The 16,552-nt window shown below is 32.9% G+C and overlaps 2 protein-coding genes across 2 annotated transcripts; both read right to left on the bottom strand.

The window, feature by feature from the left end:
* Window positions 1-734: 734 nt before the first annotated feature.
* On the bottom strand, window positions 735-5,336 carry LOC131617878 (putative disease resistance RPP13-like protein 1). The gene is made up of 2 exons (XM_058889148.1): window positions 1,414-5,336; window positions 735-1,285 (listed from the first exon to the last, which is right to left on the bottom strand). Exon 1 carries the CDS (start codon window positions 5,102-5,104, stop codon window positions 1,427-1,429), a length of 3,678 nt encoding a protein of 1,225 aa, XP_058745131.1. The 5' UTR covers window positions 5,105-5,336; the 3' UTR covers window positions 735-1,285; window positions 1,414-1,426.
* Window positions 5,337-13,260: 7,924 nt separating this feature from the next.
* LOC131617877 (uncharacterized) lies at window positions 13,261-14,990 on the bottom strand. The gene is made up of 3 exons (XM_058889147.1): window positions 14,831-14,990; window positions 14,327-14,527; window positions 13,261-14,247 (listed from the first exon to the last, which is right to left on the bottom strand). The coding sequence occupies exons 1-3, from the start codon at window positions 14,927-14,929 to the stop codon at window positions 13,450-13,452; spliced, it is 1,098 nt and encodes a 365-aa protein (XP_058745130.1). The 5' UTR covers window positions 14,930-14,990; the 3' UTR covers window positions 13,261-13,449.
* Window positions 14,991-16,552: the final 1,562 nt, after the last annotated feature.

The following is a 16,552-nucleotide window of genomic DNA, read 5'->3' as shown; positions in this document are numbered from 1 at the left end:
TCCATCATCTTTCCCTCCCTTCACTTTCTTTCCTTGGTCTATCATTAGAAACAAACACAGTGTAAGGAAATCCAATAATAGTAAATGGCAACTATGAATTTAAAAGTATCCTAAACAAAACAAGACAACATAAACAATTAAATTGTATTTAATTAGCAGTGATATGCAGTCTTTGAGGTAGTGAATCTTTTGGGAGAAGTAAAACTCAGGTGCTCTTGGTTCAATTGAAAACTTTTTGCAAATTCAGTTGTTTCCACAAGAGATTCAAATGTTAGCATTCCTTGCTGCTCCGTCATCCGACACATAACAAGATACTTTTTCTACTGGGTAGTCAATCGCAAGGATTTAAAGCACTGTATTAACTGTAATCAAAGGCGGTTCTCGAATAGTCTGGGTCAGAGCTAAAATTGCAAAGCTGATTTATGGTTACTAATCGAACTCATGTCACCTTTACAAGTTCGACATAGTCTCACATCACCTTACAAGCTGATTTTGTAGGATTGAGTTTGGCTCAACCCAAATTTTAAGACAAGTCAAGAAAATGATCAAACTTCAAAACTGAGTAGAAACTAAATGACAGTTATTTGAACGTATCCCTCAAGGCCTATAAACATTGTCATTAACTATTATGATTTATTTATAAGAATTGACAGAAAGTAAGAGGAATATGCAGCTAGTTGACTTCTAACCAAAAAATCACTCTGTTAAAAGTTTATTTACAAACAAAACAGCTATTTCCAGCACAACATGTATAGCAAACAATTGTCTTTTAGGCCACTGCTCATGTGAAAATAACAGCTTATATTTCCTTGCTAGGCTTAATATAAAAAATGGTATTTATTGTAGCAACAAATTGGTTGATCTGCAAATGGGTTAAAGAATAAAAATAACTCAAATCTTCCACACAACATAATGACTAAGCCAACAAATCCAATAGATGACTTGAGTTGGTGTATTGCAAGACTGTGAACATTGAAATTAACAAAATTTATTGATGACATAATGTGAATCTTGAAATACAAAGTATTTCAGTGACTCATCCATAGACACGAAACTTATGTGATCAATTAGTCTTTGATGACTATGGAGGGAATGTGAGCAATCTTCCGTTACTCTTTCACTAGCTTCCTCGGCAGACTAGCAAATTTGCGGCCAGTTGTTTCTCCTTTTCACCTTTGACTGATCAGTAAAACATTTGTGGCATCTGGTTGCAGTTCGTGTATGTGAATTTGGCTTCTCACAGCAGCAAGATTGGGCAGAATCAGGGGTGACACAGAATTTAATACTATGATTGAAAAAATGAGTTAATAATGCTATAATCTTGTATTTTATGTTATTATTGAAATTGATAAGATTCATTGATGATCACATAGTAAGAAAGAAACAAAAAAAAGAAGTATTTCAAAAACTCACCAAGACATGAAACTTATGTGATCAATTCGTCATTGATAATTATGGCAGGAATGTGAGCAATCTTACGCCACTCCCTCCCTCGCTTCCTCCGCAAACTTGCTTGCAGTGATGGACAACAGGTCATACTTAGTACTGAAAGAGATGAAGGCAATCCTTTTTTTGGCAAAGTCTTTAGTTTGGGAGCATTAAAAATCTCAAGGTTTTGGAGAGAAGTGAGATGTTGAAGCCACTTCCCCTCAAAGCTTGTATTACTAAAACCACATATGTAGAGTGTCACAAGAGATGAAGGTAGAAATGGCCTCATCAGGGAATTCACCATATCATCGCCTTTAATCCGCAGCACTGAAAGACAAGTGAGATGCTCCCAAGTTGGCTTAGTATTCCACATCAAGCCTCCAACAGAGCCAACCGTCAATTCCTGCAAACTGCTAGGCAAATCATCTATGACAAAAGATTGAAGATTTGGTAGACTATCCACTTCCATTTCTTGAAGGTTGGTTAGAGTGTGCATTGCTTCTGGTAGTGAAGGAAGCTTCTCACACTTCCATACTGCAAAATAAACAAGGTTTGGAGTGGCCAATCCACTTGGGGGAAATGACTCAAGTTCAATACAATCCCATATTTTGATGCTTCTAAGAAATGAGAGACTCTTTAGTGACGCATCTTCTGCAATTAATATTGATTTCAGATTTTTACAACCCTCAATAAACAGTCTCTTGAGGGCAGGGAGAGCACCCAAGGTAAATGATGTCATTGAATTGCAGCTATAAGATATTTTCAGTTCCTCAAGCAATGTGTAATTGGACAGGTATTCAAGAGGAAGGAACTCTAGATTTTCACAATTACTGATTATGAGAAATTTCAAGGTTTTTCGAAGTCCGTCTGCTGGAAAAGACATTGAAGATGGAATGCCGTCTATGGTCAGTTGTTGAAGAGAATTCAAAGGGAACATCAGTTGCCTGGATACATGATTAGATAATGGCGTTGATTGAACCACTAAAGGACATTCTCTTAACTCAAATTCAGTTAAGGAAGGAAATTTGTCAACTACGTTTCCAACTATCAGTTTCGGGCACTTACTTAGTGACAAAGTTTTGAGACTAGTAAACTTTATAGACCTACCTCCAATTAAGTTCCATTCATCCCACTCCTGCATATCCGCAAAGTGTAGGATCTCCAAGGAGGGAAACGGTTGAAATGAAGAGCTATCACTTCCATAGAACTCAGTACCAATTGTTTGTACTGATGGCATCCCTTCAATAAAGAGTTCTTTTAGATTTTCTAACTGTCCAAGGGGTGGAAGCCATAAACAATCATCACAATTCGAGATCTTTAAATACACCATGTTTCTAAATGAAAAATCACCTAACCAATTTGGAAAGCTGATTCCACCACAACCTTTGATAGTGAGACTTTTCAAATTTGTTGAGGGTTGCAAATGTTCAAGTACTACACTTTTTATTTGTGAATCTGGAAAAGTACTACCACAGTCCCATTCCAAAGCTAATTCTTTTATTTGTTCTTTCATCTTTGTATTAGATTGATCTACTTCAGAGGGGTCAGTAACATTTTGTAGTTGTGAGATGGAAAGTTTTCCATGTAGGTGGGGAAAGTTTCCCAACTCTGCAACCTTTAATCCATCATTATGTTTGCTGACAACAAAGTCGGACAAAGTGTGGAGATTTTCTAGTTTGGCTATTTGTACGGGCATCTTCTTCAATGCAGTGTCACTAACGTCAAGGTGGTGCAGATTAACCAATTTTCCCATGTCCTCAGGCAATTTTGTGAGCCTTTTACAGCCTCCCAACAACAAGAACTGCAGATTGTAAAGGTTGCATGTTTCAGACGGCAACCATTCAATATTAGTGTGAGAAAGATTTAAGTATTGTAGGTATAACAAATCTCCAATAGACTTGGGAACCTCGGTGATACTCTTGTAGTTGGACAAAGACAACACGCGTAATTGTTTCATTGTAGGCAACAAGTCGTGCACTACCTGGTTCGATATCAAACAACGAGGCGATTGTTTTTGTAATGGAAGTGCTAGAAAGGTACGTAGATATTTTAATCCATACAACTTCTCAAATTTATCAAATGAGTCATATAGCCCTCGATTGTATGACAAATTTTGTACCCTTTCATGTAGGTAATGTTCGCCCAACCTGATACAATATGGAGATGAAACCATTGTAGCTAAATCATGGACAAGGTTATGCATTTCAAAATTTTCTTCCTTGTTCTCAGTAGACCGCCGTTGTATCAACGATTTTGACACTAGCACATCAAAGTATTGTTCTCCAACTTTCCATCTTTCCTGACTTGTGAACGAGCCTACCAAGTCTTCTGCAATCCACAACTGAACTACCATTTTTTTTTCTAAGATGGACTTTTTTGGAAAAATAGAGCAATATGCAAAGCATCGTTTTATAGGAGGCGAAAGATAATGATAGCTTGATTCTAGAGCAGCGTGCACCTCGGGATTTGTTGGTTCCCAAATGTTACTTTCTAGCACACAATTCCAGTCATTTGGGGACAACTTTCCGTAAAGAATAGCCCCAAATTCTACTGCAGCTAATGGTAATCCATCACATTTTTTTGAAATTTCCCTGCCAATTTCTTCTAGATGAGACCGTTGTTGGTCGTTACATGTTCCAAATGCATATCTGGCAAATAAAGTCCAGCAATCTTCATTTTCTAGAGGCCTCAAATAGTGAACAAAGAGAATCGTTTGCATGGATCTTGCAACTCTTTCATCCCGCGTTGTGATGATGATTTTACTTCCCATTTCCCCGGCATTAAAAGTGTCCATCAAACTGATCCAATTAACAGATTTTGTATCCCACACATCATCCAACACTAGCAAAAATTTGGAAGTATTTAAAATTTGTTGCAATGACACTAATAGAAGATTCGGGTAAATGGTGTATTTTCCTTTTGCATTGTGAGATTCAAGAATTTGAGAACTCATGTTTCTATTACTAATTGATTGTGAAGTGATAGATTGAAGAATGGTTTCAAAAACTCTAACAGCATCGAAATCTTTGGAGATATATGCCCATACTTTTAACTCGAATTCGTCCTTTACTTGTGGATCATTGTAAAGGTGTTTAGCAAGGTTTGTTTTACCAATCCCTCCCATACCAACAATGGAAATCACTCTTATTTTACTATCACCATCACTGCTAGACAACAAAAGATCTTTAACTTTTTTTATATCACAGTCTCTTCCATAAATAGAAGAATCAATATCATCCTCCAAATTAGAATCTGTAGGAGTTCCATGTAAAACATGGCTGCAATTAGAAAACACCAACCCATCTTGTTCTTCTCTCAAAATCAAGCGTTCTAATCTTTCAGTTAATTTATGTGTCTTAGAAAGCATGTTGCGCACCTTAGTAGTAGGAGTTAGGGTTTGATACGGAGTTTCCACTGTGCGTCGCGATGCCTCGGTGTTGATTTGGCCAAACAATGTGTCAACTTGATATACAACATCTATCAGCAAATCCAGCCATTTCGTGTCCTCGGCATAATGATGAAGTACAGGTTGAACCCTCGCGAGTGTTTTCTTCAGATTTATCAACACTGAAACGTCAACCTCCTTCGTACTCCGGAAATCAGTAGAAACAAGCTTTTGTAACAAGGCCTCCACAGAAGCTGAGACGAGTGTTTCTCCCACAATAACCTCTGCCATCAGTTGATTGATTTGCTTGGAAGATGAAGAATAGCTTCACAGAAATCACAACAAAATGCAATTTGATGAGAAAAGCAATTGTATGAAGAATAACTTTTGTTCCTCGCTTTCACTTTATTTGGGAGAAAGAAAAAGTGAAAGGAAATAAATTAAAAGAAAGAATGTTTATAGCATGATTGTCGCATGTTGTTTGGGGTTTCTACACAGTTTAATTTTTAAAGAAACTTCCAAGTTGATGGAATGTTTTTCCATTCCTCAACGTCATAAAGCACAAAACACGCTCCTACCCTTTTATTTGTTTTTTTTTTGAGAAAAGGGGATGTGCATTATTCATAATGAATAAATTTATAAAGTGAATTTATCTTATAATTTGAGGCGGAGAAAGTATATTACGGGAGAAAAACTTGTTTGGTTCAAGGAAGGGGAGAGAAGGGATGAAATGGAAAGTATTTTAATTAAAAGTATGTTTGATTTAAAAGAGAGGAGGGAAATGGAGAGAGAATTTTTAATCAGAAATATGTTTGTCTCATGAGAGAAGAGAGAAATTTTAAAACTAATTTATCTTTTAACATTTAAAAAAGTATAACATTCCAACTAAATCAAATAAAAACAATGTGATATTCACAACAACAAAATTTGTCAATTCATAAACAACTAGATAATTAAACACGAAATATTTTATATTTCAAATACTTTAAAATATATTTAAACGTAAATAAAATATTAATAAATTGCATTCAATAATAATATGATCCATGATCAGATGAATTATTTTATTATCTTGATGATCCATCTAATTCCATAAAATACTTATCAAATTAAATTATAGATAATATATATAGCTCATATACTACAACTATATATAGATATGTAACATAACACAATAACTTATAAAATAATTAAATTCTTACAAACAAAATAATAAATAAAAATGAATAAAATAATTAAATTCTTACAAACAAAATAATAAATAAAAATGAATAAAATAAAACACATGAAAAAATAAAGAAAGTAGTAAGCGTATTAATAAAAAAAATAATAGAGTTGTCGTAAAAAATGGAAGAATTCTAATAAAGCGACAAAAATTAACGTAAAATATATATTAAAAATAATTTCAGATTTTAATAAAAAAAGTGAGGGTAATTTTGTCAATATAACAAAAATAAATTTTATCATAACTCCTCTCTCTTCCCAAATCTCTCTCATTTGGAGTGAACAAAAAATTACTTCAGGAAGGAGTCTGATTACCTCCAATCCTCTACCCTCATAAAAAATTGAATTAAACATACTTAACTTAAAATATTCCCTTCCCTCCCCTCTAAAACTCTCAACTAAACAGACTCTTAGTTAGTGTTAGAAACAACCCATAAGAAGAGAGAAAATTTTAAATTTAGGCTTAAATGCAACTTTGGTCCTCCTATTTAACTTAAAATAGGGACTAAAATGGTGGTTTTGAAAGTGGAGGATCAAAATTTAAAAAATAGCTAAATAGGAAGACCAAAGTTGCATTTAAGTCTTAAATTTATTTAAAATTTAATTTTGTTTTTAATTGAATTCATAGGGTGGTTGTGATTGAGTATGAGAGAGAAAATTATTTTTGTTTTTTAATAAATAAAAAATTGTGATCGGTTGTTTGTAAAGTCAACTGTTATGTTTGTTCTCATGCAAGTATTTTTCATATTACGGAGTTTAGTGAAATCTATTTTAAAGTATTTGATAAGTCGTATGGATATTTAGAAAATGTAAATGAATTATTCAAATAATTAAAAAGTGTAAAACAATATACAAAAATTGAGCGGATCCATTTAAAGAACTCAATTGGGTGATGGGTTTTTAAATATGGCATATCTGACCTTTTGAGATGTCGCTTCAAACTCATTCCTTGTTCTACTAATTGTTTTATTACATACTTCTTCTGATCACAACTATAAACAAAAACAACTATTTTCACAGTGATTGAGAAAATTAGTTAAGTGTAATTAATCTTTTTACACTTCATAGCAGGGGTGGAGCCAAGGCCCAGCTAGCCGGGGCAGGCGCCCGGGCTCAACCCCTATTTTCTTTGTACTCTCCCCAATTTAATAATCAATTTTTAAACAAACCCAGGGGCACAATTAGGGACAAAATTAATAAAAATAGGGTGTAAAAATTAAAATAGATAAATAATCAATGGTGTAAAGTTTTTGCCCAGGCTACCTAAAATTCCTGGCTCCACCACTGTTATGAAGTGTGGTTGTTTTGTTACCCTATCAATTAGAAACTGTTGCAATTAGGTTGATTTAGTCTATTAAGATATTTCCACTTTGTAGGTGAGTTAGGTTAGTGTTTCATACCACGTTTAAGTTTGTAGGTGAGTTAGGTTAGTGTTTCATACCACGTTTAAGTGTGGTAGTTGTGACGTAAGGCTACTTAAAAGAGACATATGTTTTCATTCAATAACCGAAGAGAATTTTTCTTTCATGTTACTTTGTTTTTCTCTCTGATACTTAACATTTGGTATCAGAGCTCCGCAAGGGGCATGACTACCTAAAGTAGCAGTTTTCTGTGAACATTAACAATGACAACTTAATGGAGCAGTAACGGTTTTGCGTAGCTAGTAATTCCAAAGTTTAATGGTCATTATGATCATTTGAACATGTTGATGGAGAATTTTTTGAAATCACTACTATAAAAAACACATATAACAACGGTCACGAAAGACCTATAATAATAGTTGAACAACCGTTATTAGGTAGGGTATAGTTGTAAGTGGAATATTTACAATCATGGTCGATTGCCTGTTGTAGTAAATTGAATAGCATGCTACATACAACCACGGTTATATTAAACAATCATTGTTGTATGTCTTTTAATAAAATTTTAAAAAAAATGCAGTAGTAGAACAACAACAACAAGAATAAGAAGATTCTTCTTCTTCTTCTTCTTCTTCTTCTTCTTCTTGTAAATGAAAGATGATGTTTGGATGTAGAAGACGAAGTTCGTCTAAGTTAGATTTTGTCTAAGTTCTAGTTTTCACGCGAACCACTAATAGTAGTGTGTTGCGCATAATAATCACTAAATGGACGACCAAGATATGTTTAAGAACAGTGAAGGAACTCAATATATAGGCATGCTACATACAACAACGGTTGTATTAAATAACTATCGTTGTATGTCTTTTAATAAAATATAAAAAATGCAGCAGTAGAACAACAACAACAACAAGATTCGAACTCATGATAATGCGCTATATACAACAAAAATTATATCAACAACCGGTGTTGTATGTCTTTTGATAAAATATAAAAAATGTAGCAGTAAAACAACAACAATAGCAAGATTCAAATTCATGACCATACACCACTTCTTACAACGATTAAAACTTCTAACCATGGTAAAAAGTGGCTTAAAATAAATTAAAAACAAAAATAAGGTGCTAGGATTCGAACTCATGACTAGGTGCCACTTTTCACCACAGTTGGCAGTTCTAACCCTGATGAAAAGGCTTAAAAATGAAAATAAAAGAAATACTTATAGTGGTTGCTATATTATACAGTAGTTTCTCACCTCTATCAGCCCTTATCTAGTATGGGTTGTCACATATACTGTACTTTTATCTAGTATAATTTGTGCCCATTGTGGCCCCTCGGTAAAACAAACCTGGGCCACCCTCACTGCATTCAACCTAAGTATTATTTTTGCGCTCATCCCACATCATGGTGAACAAGAAGACAATTACTCCAGCCAACGAAGACTTTGACAACGAGGTAAGTGTCAAAAAGGAGATGCGTGCCACTATAAACGACCTTCGTTGTCAGAAACAAACTTTGGAACAAAACGTCCAACAAATCCAGCAGCCCCATGAAGGGACAAATATGGTAGATGAATTGGAAGCATTTAATATCTAACCTCTGTCAAACAAAACATTGGGAGGCGTTCGTTGGCTAAGTTTGATGGATGCAACGACCCATATGAGGTTGTGGCCTATCTCAACACTCTGATGGACATCATCGGAGCACCAGACTTTTTAATGTGCAAGCTCTTGTCTGAAACCTTTAGAGACGCAACCCTGAGATGGAATCTGGGCCTCTCAAGGCTCTCTGTCACCAACTATCAAGATCTGCTAAAAAAACTAATCGATCAATTCACTGTAAGCAGGCACCGGAAGCTGACAGTCACTAGTATGTTCAACTTACTCAACGCCCATTAGAGTTATTAAGGGGGTATTTTGCCCGTTTCAACAAATTGACCTTCAAGGTGATTCATCCCAATCAAGAAATATTCGTAGGAGCATTTCAAAACAGGTTCAAGGCATTTCACTTCAATGAATCCCTCGCCCAAAGACCAATGGTGACATTGGCTTAGGTTGTGATACGAGAAAAATGTTACATCAAGGGCAAGGAGAATAATGCTGAGAAGAAGGTCCATGACGCAAAAGAGTGCGCTTTTGATGCAGACAACTCATGAAGGAATCAATACACATCGCCCATGAGAGACAGTGTGACATTCAAGTGGAATGGAAAGTCCAACGAAAGTTTCACTCCCTTCAATGCCTGTCGAAATTAGATACGGCAAAAGGCTTGCACATGCCCAATATCCACCAATTAACGGCTCCCAAGATAGAAGTCATGGGACCTGATCCTCACAGCTGGTACAAGTTCCATAAGATCATAGACATACGGCGGAAGATTGTTACCATCTCAAATAGGAGATAGAGAGCCCCATTCAAGAATGACACCTAAAGAAGTATATTAAAGGAAACTCAGCTAGAGGATCGGTAGAATCCAACTCACAAAGTCGAGATTCGTTAGACAACCCATGACCCGAAAAAGGGAATGAGCCAACTAAAGGTGGTGAGGACCAATTTATTCACCATACTTTTAACACCATTGCAAGATCTCTAGTCCTATCTGCAAAGAAAAAATTGCCAAGTCCTGGCCGTTGATAGCTCCCCTATGAATCTGAGGCAAACAAATGAGAATCTCCAGAGATCAGGATCACCTTTTCGAAGAAGGATTTTGTCGGAATTCACCCTCACAACGACAACTTCGTGGTTATCGTTGTTTATTGCGACAATTAGGAGATCAAAAGATTCTTTATTGACCAGTGGAGCTCCGTGGACATCTTCTACTAGGACGTATTTGAGAGGCTTCGTCTAAATATGGAGGACCTAAAACCCTTTTAGAGATTGTTGGTCAGTTTCTCAAGCGAACCGGTAAAAGTAAGGTTGTTCAAAAGAACTGCCGAACTGAACCGAACTGAAGTTAAAATAACCAAACCATTAGTAATGGTTAGTGAACCAAACTTATATTTTATTAATGGTTCAAGAACCGAACCGTTAAGCAATTAACAAATATATAATTAACTCCGAACCGAATCGTTTGTTACATTAGTTTCTAAATTGAATTGCTTTTTCAAAAATAAAAAAATTTAAATTAAAAATTGTTATTTTTTTAAAATAAAAAAAATGTTTTTTGTCGAAAAATAAAAAAGTCAGTTTTTACGAAAAATAAAAGTCAATTTTTTTGAAAATAAAAAAACTCAATTTTACTGTATTTTCAAAAAAATTCAATTTTACTGTATTTTCAAAAAAACTCAATTTCACTGTATTTTCACAAACCTCGATTTTAATGTATTTTCAAAAAACTCAATTTTATTGTATTTTCAAAAAACTTGATTTTACTGTATTTTCGAAAAAAACTCGATTTTACAGTAATTTTAGAAAAATTCGATTTTACTGTAATTTTGAAAAACTCGATTTTACTATATTTTCAAAAACTCAATTTTACAATATTTTCATAAAACTCGATTTTACTGTAATTTTGGAAAAATACTGTAAAATCATTTTGTAAAAACACAGTAAATTCGAGTTTTTTGAAAATATAGCAAAATCATGTATTCTAAAAAATACAGTAAAATTGGGTTTTGCTGAAAATACAACAAATTCGATTATTTTTAAAAAAATAGTAAAATCGAGTTTTTTTTGAAAAAATAATAAAATTCGGTATTTTGTAAATAAGGTAAAATAGAGTTTTTTCTAAAAATACAGTAAAATCGAGTTTTTTAAAAGATGCATTCAAATCGAGTTTTCCAAATATACAGTAAAATTGGGTTTTTTATGAAAGTGCTGTAAAAATATTTTTTTTTAAATGAGTAAAATTGAGTTTTTTGAAATAACAGTAAAATTGAGTTTTTTTTATAAAAATTACTGTAAAATCGAGTTTTTTCAAAAATACAGTAAAATCGTGTTTTTTGAAAATATAGTAAAAATCTTTTTTAAATACAGTAAAATTGCTTTTTTAAATACATTAAAATCGAGTTTTTTGAAATTACAGTAAAAATTAGTTTTTTTTAAATTACTATAAAATCGAGTTTTTCCAAAAATACAGCTAAATCGTATTTTTTGATAATACAGTAAAAACATTTTTAAATGCAGTAAAATCGATTTTTTTAAAATAACAGTTGTTTAAATAACCAATAAATATGACATTCACAAAATGAGGGAAAAAAACTTGATTTATCCCAAAAATTCGTTTTTTTTTTCTAAAATAAAAAGTCATTTTTTTCGTAAATTTGAAAAGTCGTTTTTTTTTCGAAAATAAAAAAGTTGATTTTTTTCGAAAATAAAAAAACAATTTTTTGAGAAAAACAAAAAAAAAAAGTCTTTTTTTTTTAAAACTAAATATAACGGTTTGGTTCTTTAACAAATGGTTTAGTTTTAAAAAGTTTGTCTTCAAATGGTTTGGTATGGTTCGGAATTAAGAATCGTTATACCAAACCGAAACTTTTGATTTAATTCGGCTCTATAAAAATTGAAACGGTTCAATTCGGATGACCTTATGTAATGGTTCGGTTCAGTTTTCTTACATAACTGAACCATGAACAACCCTAGGTAAAAGTAAAGGGTTACATAATGTTGGAGTCTACCTTTAGAGTAGGAGAAAATGCTTGAGATCAAGGTAATGTATTTAGTCATTGATGTGTCCTCGTCGTATAATATGATCATAGAGCAACATGTTTTTAACCATTTAGAGACCGTTCTATCCACCTTATAATCTATGCATGAAGTACATGCTCTCAGATGGGCGGGTCGGTGTTATTCAGGGAAACCAATAGATTTCCAAAAAAATGTTATGCGGAAAACTTGAAGTTAAAAAGGGTTGGTGTAGTAGGCGTAAACATTGTAAATACAAAGATACGAATAAAGTCACCAAAGAAGTTTTCACTTAGAAAGTCCTAATCCTTAATATATTAAAACAAAATATAAGTTTCTCTCCTGATCCTTAATAAATTTTCCTCCTAAATTCTTATTAAATTTATAGTTACATTTAATTATTCAAATCTTTTTATTTTTTTTTATACAACTCTTTTCAAAATATCAATTCCACTAATTAATTGTTATTTTTTTATAAAAATACAATATCTCTTCCTAATATGTCTTGTGTTCGCACAGGTAAAATTACTAGTCAATACAAATCTGTGGAGGAGGCGGGTTATAATCAAGGCTCTATTTAGGTAAAAGTACTAATCAATTTAGGGGGGAGAGATCATTGTAAGGACTGGCCCGACCTAAGGGAATCAATCTCACCGTCCACTAGTGGGGCTCCCGTTTAAAGTCAAAGCATATCTCTTTATGGACTGGTCCGGCACAAGGATTGTTAACACCAAGCCGGATTTAAACTTTAAACTCAAAACCATGAGAAGAGCACACTCTCAAAACTCAAGCCTCCACTACTAAATCAACCCTCGAAGGATTGCAGCCTCCTAAAACTATTAATGATGCTAAAACTATTAAACATGCCTTTTGAGGCTGAATACGTATTTGTAAAAGGTGCTTATAAAGCCAAATGAAAGTGGATGGCTAGAGGCAAATATTTTGGTTTTTCCACATGCGAACAATGACATCTCCATTCATTTATCTGACTTTTATTTATGATTTAGGAGTTTGTTTGAGAGTAGAAACTTATATTATTGGAATGATAATTCTCATAATATTAGAATAAGTAATTATATTTTCAGATAATCATAATGCATTTGGTAAGAGTATTTAACACTTGTATGAACATTACTTCCAATGGTTCAATTTATAAAAGCCTCCTTTGGATTATGACCTTGTAAGTGTAACACTCCGATACATTACGTTTGAGGAATGAACTGGTGATTTATAACAAAGAAACAATAAGCAAACTTGGCAAATAATCAAATGGTAGACTGAATGAGTAAACTTTTGAGATGATCTTTCATTTCTCGAAGGATTCCTAAAGTTGAAAGCATGTCATAAGGATTCTTACACATGCAACCAAAATAGACAGAAAGCAATCCTAAAACCATTACACCTAAGAAAACAGGAAACTGAAATTGCAAAGCTAAATCAAAGCATCAACCATTGAGCAATTAAGAAAGCGTCCGACTTTAGTTATGGCAAACCCGACAATTCGTGATGCCGTAGCAGACTCTTTCTTTGCTCTGGCGAGATTCTCTTTGCAAAGAATCTCTTTCTCACATATTGCTTTCAGCTTATCAGTCAGTTCCTTCTTCTGCGCTTCACATTCTTCCAACTCGAGCTCAGACTGTTTCACAATCTTCCTGTTCTTAGCTACTTTCACTTTCAGATTGCTAGAATTCATAAGAAGCTCCTTTGCCTCAAGCACATCATTTAGCCTCTTGTGCAGCCATTCAACTTCAACTTTCATATTTCTTATTCCATCTACAAGAGCAATCTTGTTTCTCAAGGAACTTTCTTTAATACTGCGAACATCTTTCTTTTCGAAATCCAATATGATTCCGCAGATAATTTCCAACAATTCTGACCTGTGTTTTGCTGATCCAGTCACACATTTCTGAGCAATATCTCCGTGTTTGTCTATTATTCTTCTTAATATTGGCCTGAATTCCATCTTCACATGATATCCATTAACCAAGTCCCCAGGCCGGCTCGGTAAATCAGATTCAACTTCATCATCATCAATTTCATTTCCCATCATAGCAACCATTTCAGATAGTTTGGAGCTATATGAACGGGTTTGGTTATCATTTATCATTTCATCTTCCAAAGTCTCCTGCTCAAGAGGAATTCGTTTCAATGTTGGAGGAGGAACAAATGCTACCAGGTCTCTTGAAGGGGATTCTCTTTTACCAGAATTTTTTTCTGATCCTTGATGTTCCTGCACCAAAATATCATAATAGATAGTGATTTAACAGTTAAAAAAAACAAGATATAACATATGTTACAGTATTTCTTACAGAATCGATAGTCTTGGTCGGATCATCAACTAGTTGGATGACATTAGGAGCAGAAGAATGCCCCCCTCTTAACAAAGATGTGAGTCCATTTTGACTAGGCTTTGAAGCAGATCTTAAGGTTCTGCGGTGGCGATTAGAAACCTCTTTATAATTCTCAGTTGAATTCTCTCTAGCAGAGGTAGGGCAGTCCCAAGAATCTGACTGAAGAACATAAACATAAAAGCAACAAGTTGAAAGTTAGGGTTTATACCAACAATAGTGAAAATATATACTAGTATACTTCATTTATTGTTTATTGTACAGTATTGAAAAGTAAAAAACCCTTTTACAGTGAAAATGAAAAGATTCATGAGAACGACCCCAAAAAAATCATGTTAGCTAGATAAGTATTGTTATTGCATGCAAGGTTAACCACATTTCAAACACCATGCATGTTTGAAAGTCTAGAACTAGAAGGTTAAACATGGCATGGATCCATCAAAGAGTTTATCCAGAAAGCTTTACCATGTTGTTGAGATTGGTTGACTCAGATTGGGAAGCATTTTCAGCATCGTCGTAGTTTTTCCTTTTCTGTCTCCTTGCTCTATTTTTCTTTGATGCCATGGCTTGTTCTTGATAGTAGATAGAAATGAAGAGGTTTGTGTTGTGTGTATTGTTGAAGAGTAGAAAGAAATGAGGAGGCTAGTGTGTAGATTGAAGCAACAAAATAATTACTGGAGTACTTGATGGTCAGAATGGTTGGTGATAATAAATAGTGTGATGATGTGATGGTGAAAGTGACTTATAACTGTGCCAGTATCATGACGGAGGAGAAAGCAAACCGTTGGTTAGAATTGGTTCAGTTTACAAGTAACAAAAGTTACTGTAATATTTAATGGAGTACAACAGAAAATATCTTTGCATCGACATTGAAAATAAACCAGAAAATAATACTAGTATTATATTTGGGGATGTGTAATAGAGATTAAATATTTATATCACTATTAATTCATATATTATTTTTCAATTTAAGTCCTCATTTACTTATAAAATGGAAAATTATTCGTTTTAAATAATATTACTTTATTGTGATTTATTTTAAATACTTTATTACTGCCATTAAATTCAAAATAAATGTTAATTCTATAATATTTTTATTAATTTTTCCACAAAACTTTTAAAAATAAATTTGGAATTATTAATTCCTAATACTGCTAACTCGTTTCATTTTATACTATCTTTTGTTTATTTTTGAACAATTACCTCATAAAGACAATTTCCACGATAATGTTTTTTTTTTTTAAATGGAAACTAATGGACTCTTTTAACTTTAAATAGAGTATCTCTTTTTATATTGATCGTTCAAGATTATATATATATATATATATATATATATATATATATATATATATATATATATATATATATATATATATATATATATATATATATATATATATATATATATATATATATATATATATATATATATATATATATATATATATATATATATAGAGAGAGAGAGAGAGGAGGGATCAAATTACACCCGAAGAGTTACACCACGAGTTACACTCGTTCAATAACTACATCTCGAATTAATATTTTTTAAATTCAACCGTTGGATTGAAACATAATATCATATAGATCATACCTATAAATTTTGAGCTTAATCTATAATGATTTACTATATCATCAAGATATCCAAAGATTAACGTCAAAATGAGCTTTCATATAACGTTAATTTTGATGTGATTCAATGACATAGTAAATCATTATAGATTAAGCTCAAACTTTATAGGTAAGATCTATATGATATTATGTTTCAATCCAACGGTTGAATTTAAAAAATATTAATTCGAGATGTAGTTATTGAACGAGTGTAACTCGTGGTGTAACTCTTCGGGTGTAATTTGATCCCTCCTCATATATATATATATATATATATATATATATATATATATATATATATATATATTACCAGAATTACATTTTTGTGTGAAAATTATTGGAACAAACTCAAAATTTGTAGGTGAATCAATAGAGAAAATAGAGAATTTGAGAAGATGAACAAATATGAGATACTAAGTTAGAGAGAGAGAGCAAATGAAGAAAATTGTGTAAAATGGCATTAACTTCAAAATCATATTACATGAGGGTATTTATAGGATACTAAAATAATACAACTTGGAACCAAACAGACCCATAAAGCAATTTAAATTTCAAAATATCGCACAGGAAATCGAT

The sequence above is a fragment of the Vicia villosa genome, linkage group LG7 (assembly GCF_029867415.1).
Source record: "Vicia villosa cultivar HV-30 ecotype Madison, WI linkage group LG7, Vvil1.0, whole genome shotgun sequence".
NCBI lineage: Eukaryota > Viridiplantae > Streptophyta > Magnoliopsida > Fabales > Fabaceae > Vicia > Vicia villosa.
This window is presented reverse-complemented; position numbering and strand designations above follow the sequence as displayed.

Excerpts from the sequence above, each read along its gene's own strand:
- LOC131617878 (XM_058889148.1), bottom strand. The coding sequence starts at position 5,104 with ATGGCAGAGGTTATTGTGGGAGAAACACTCGTCTCAGCTTCTGTGGAG.
- LOC131617877 (XM_058889147.1), bottom strand. The coding sequence starts at position 14,929 with ATGGCATCAAAGAAAAATAGAGCAAGGAGACAGAAAAGGAAAAACTAC. Across the intron at positions 14,528-14,830 it reads CAACCAATCTCAACAACATG|TCAGATTCTTGGGACTGCCC; the intron begins GTAAAGCTTTCT and ends TATGTTCTTCAG. Across the intron at positions 14,248-14,326 it reads CGACCAAGACTATCGATTCT|GAACATCAAGGATCAGAAAA; the intron begins GTAAGAAATACT and ends ATTTTGGTGCAG.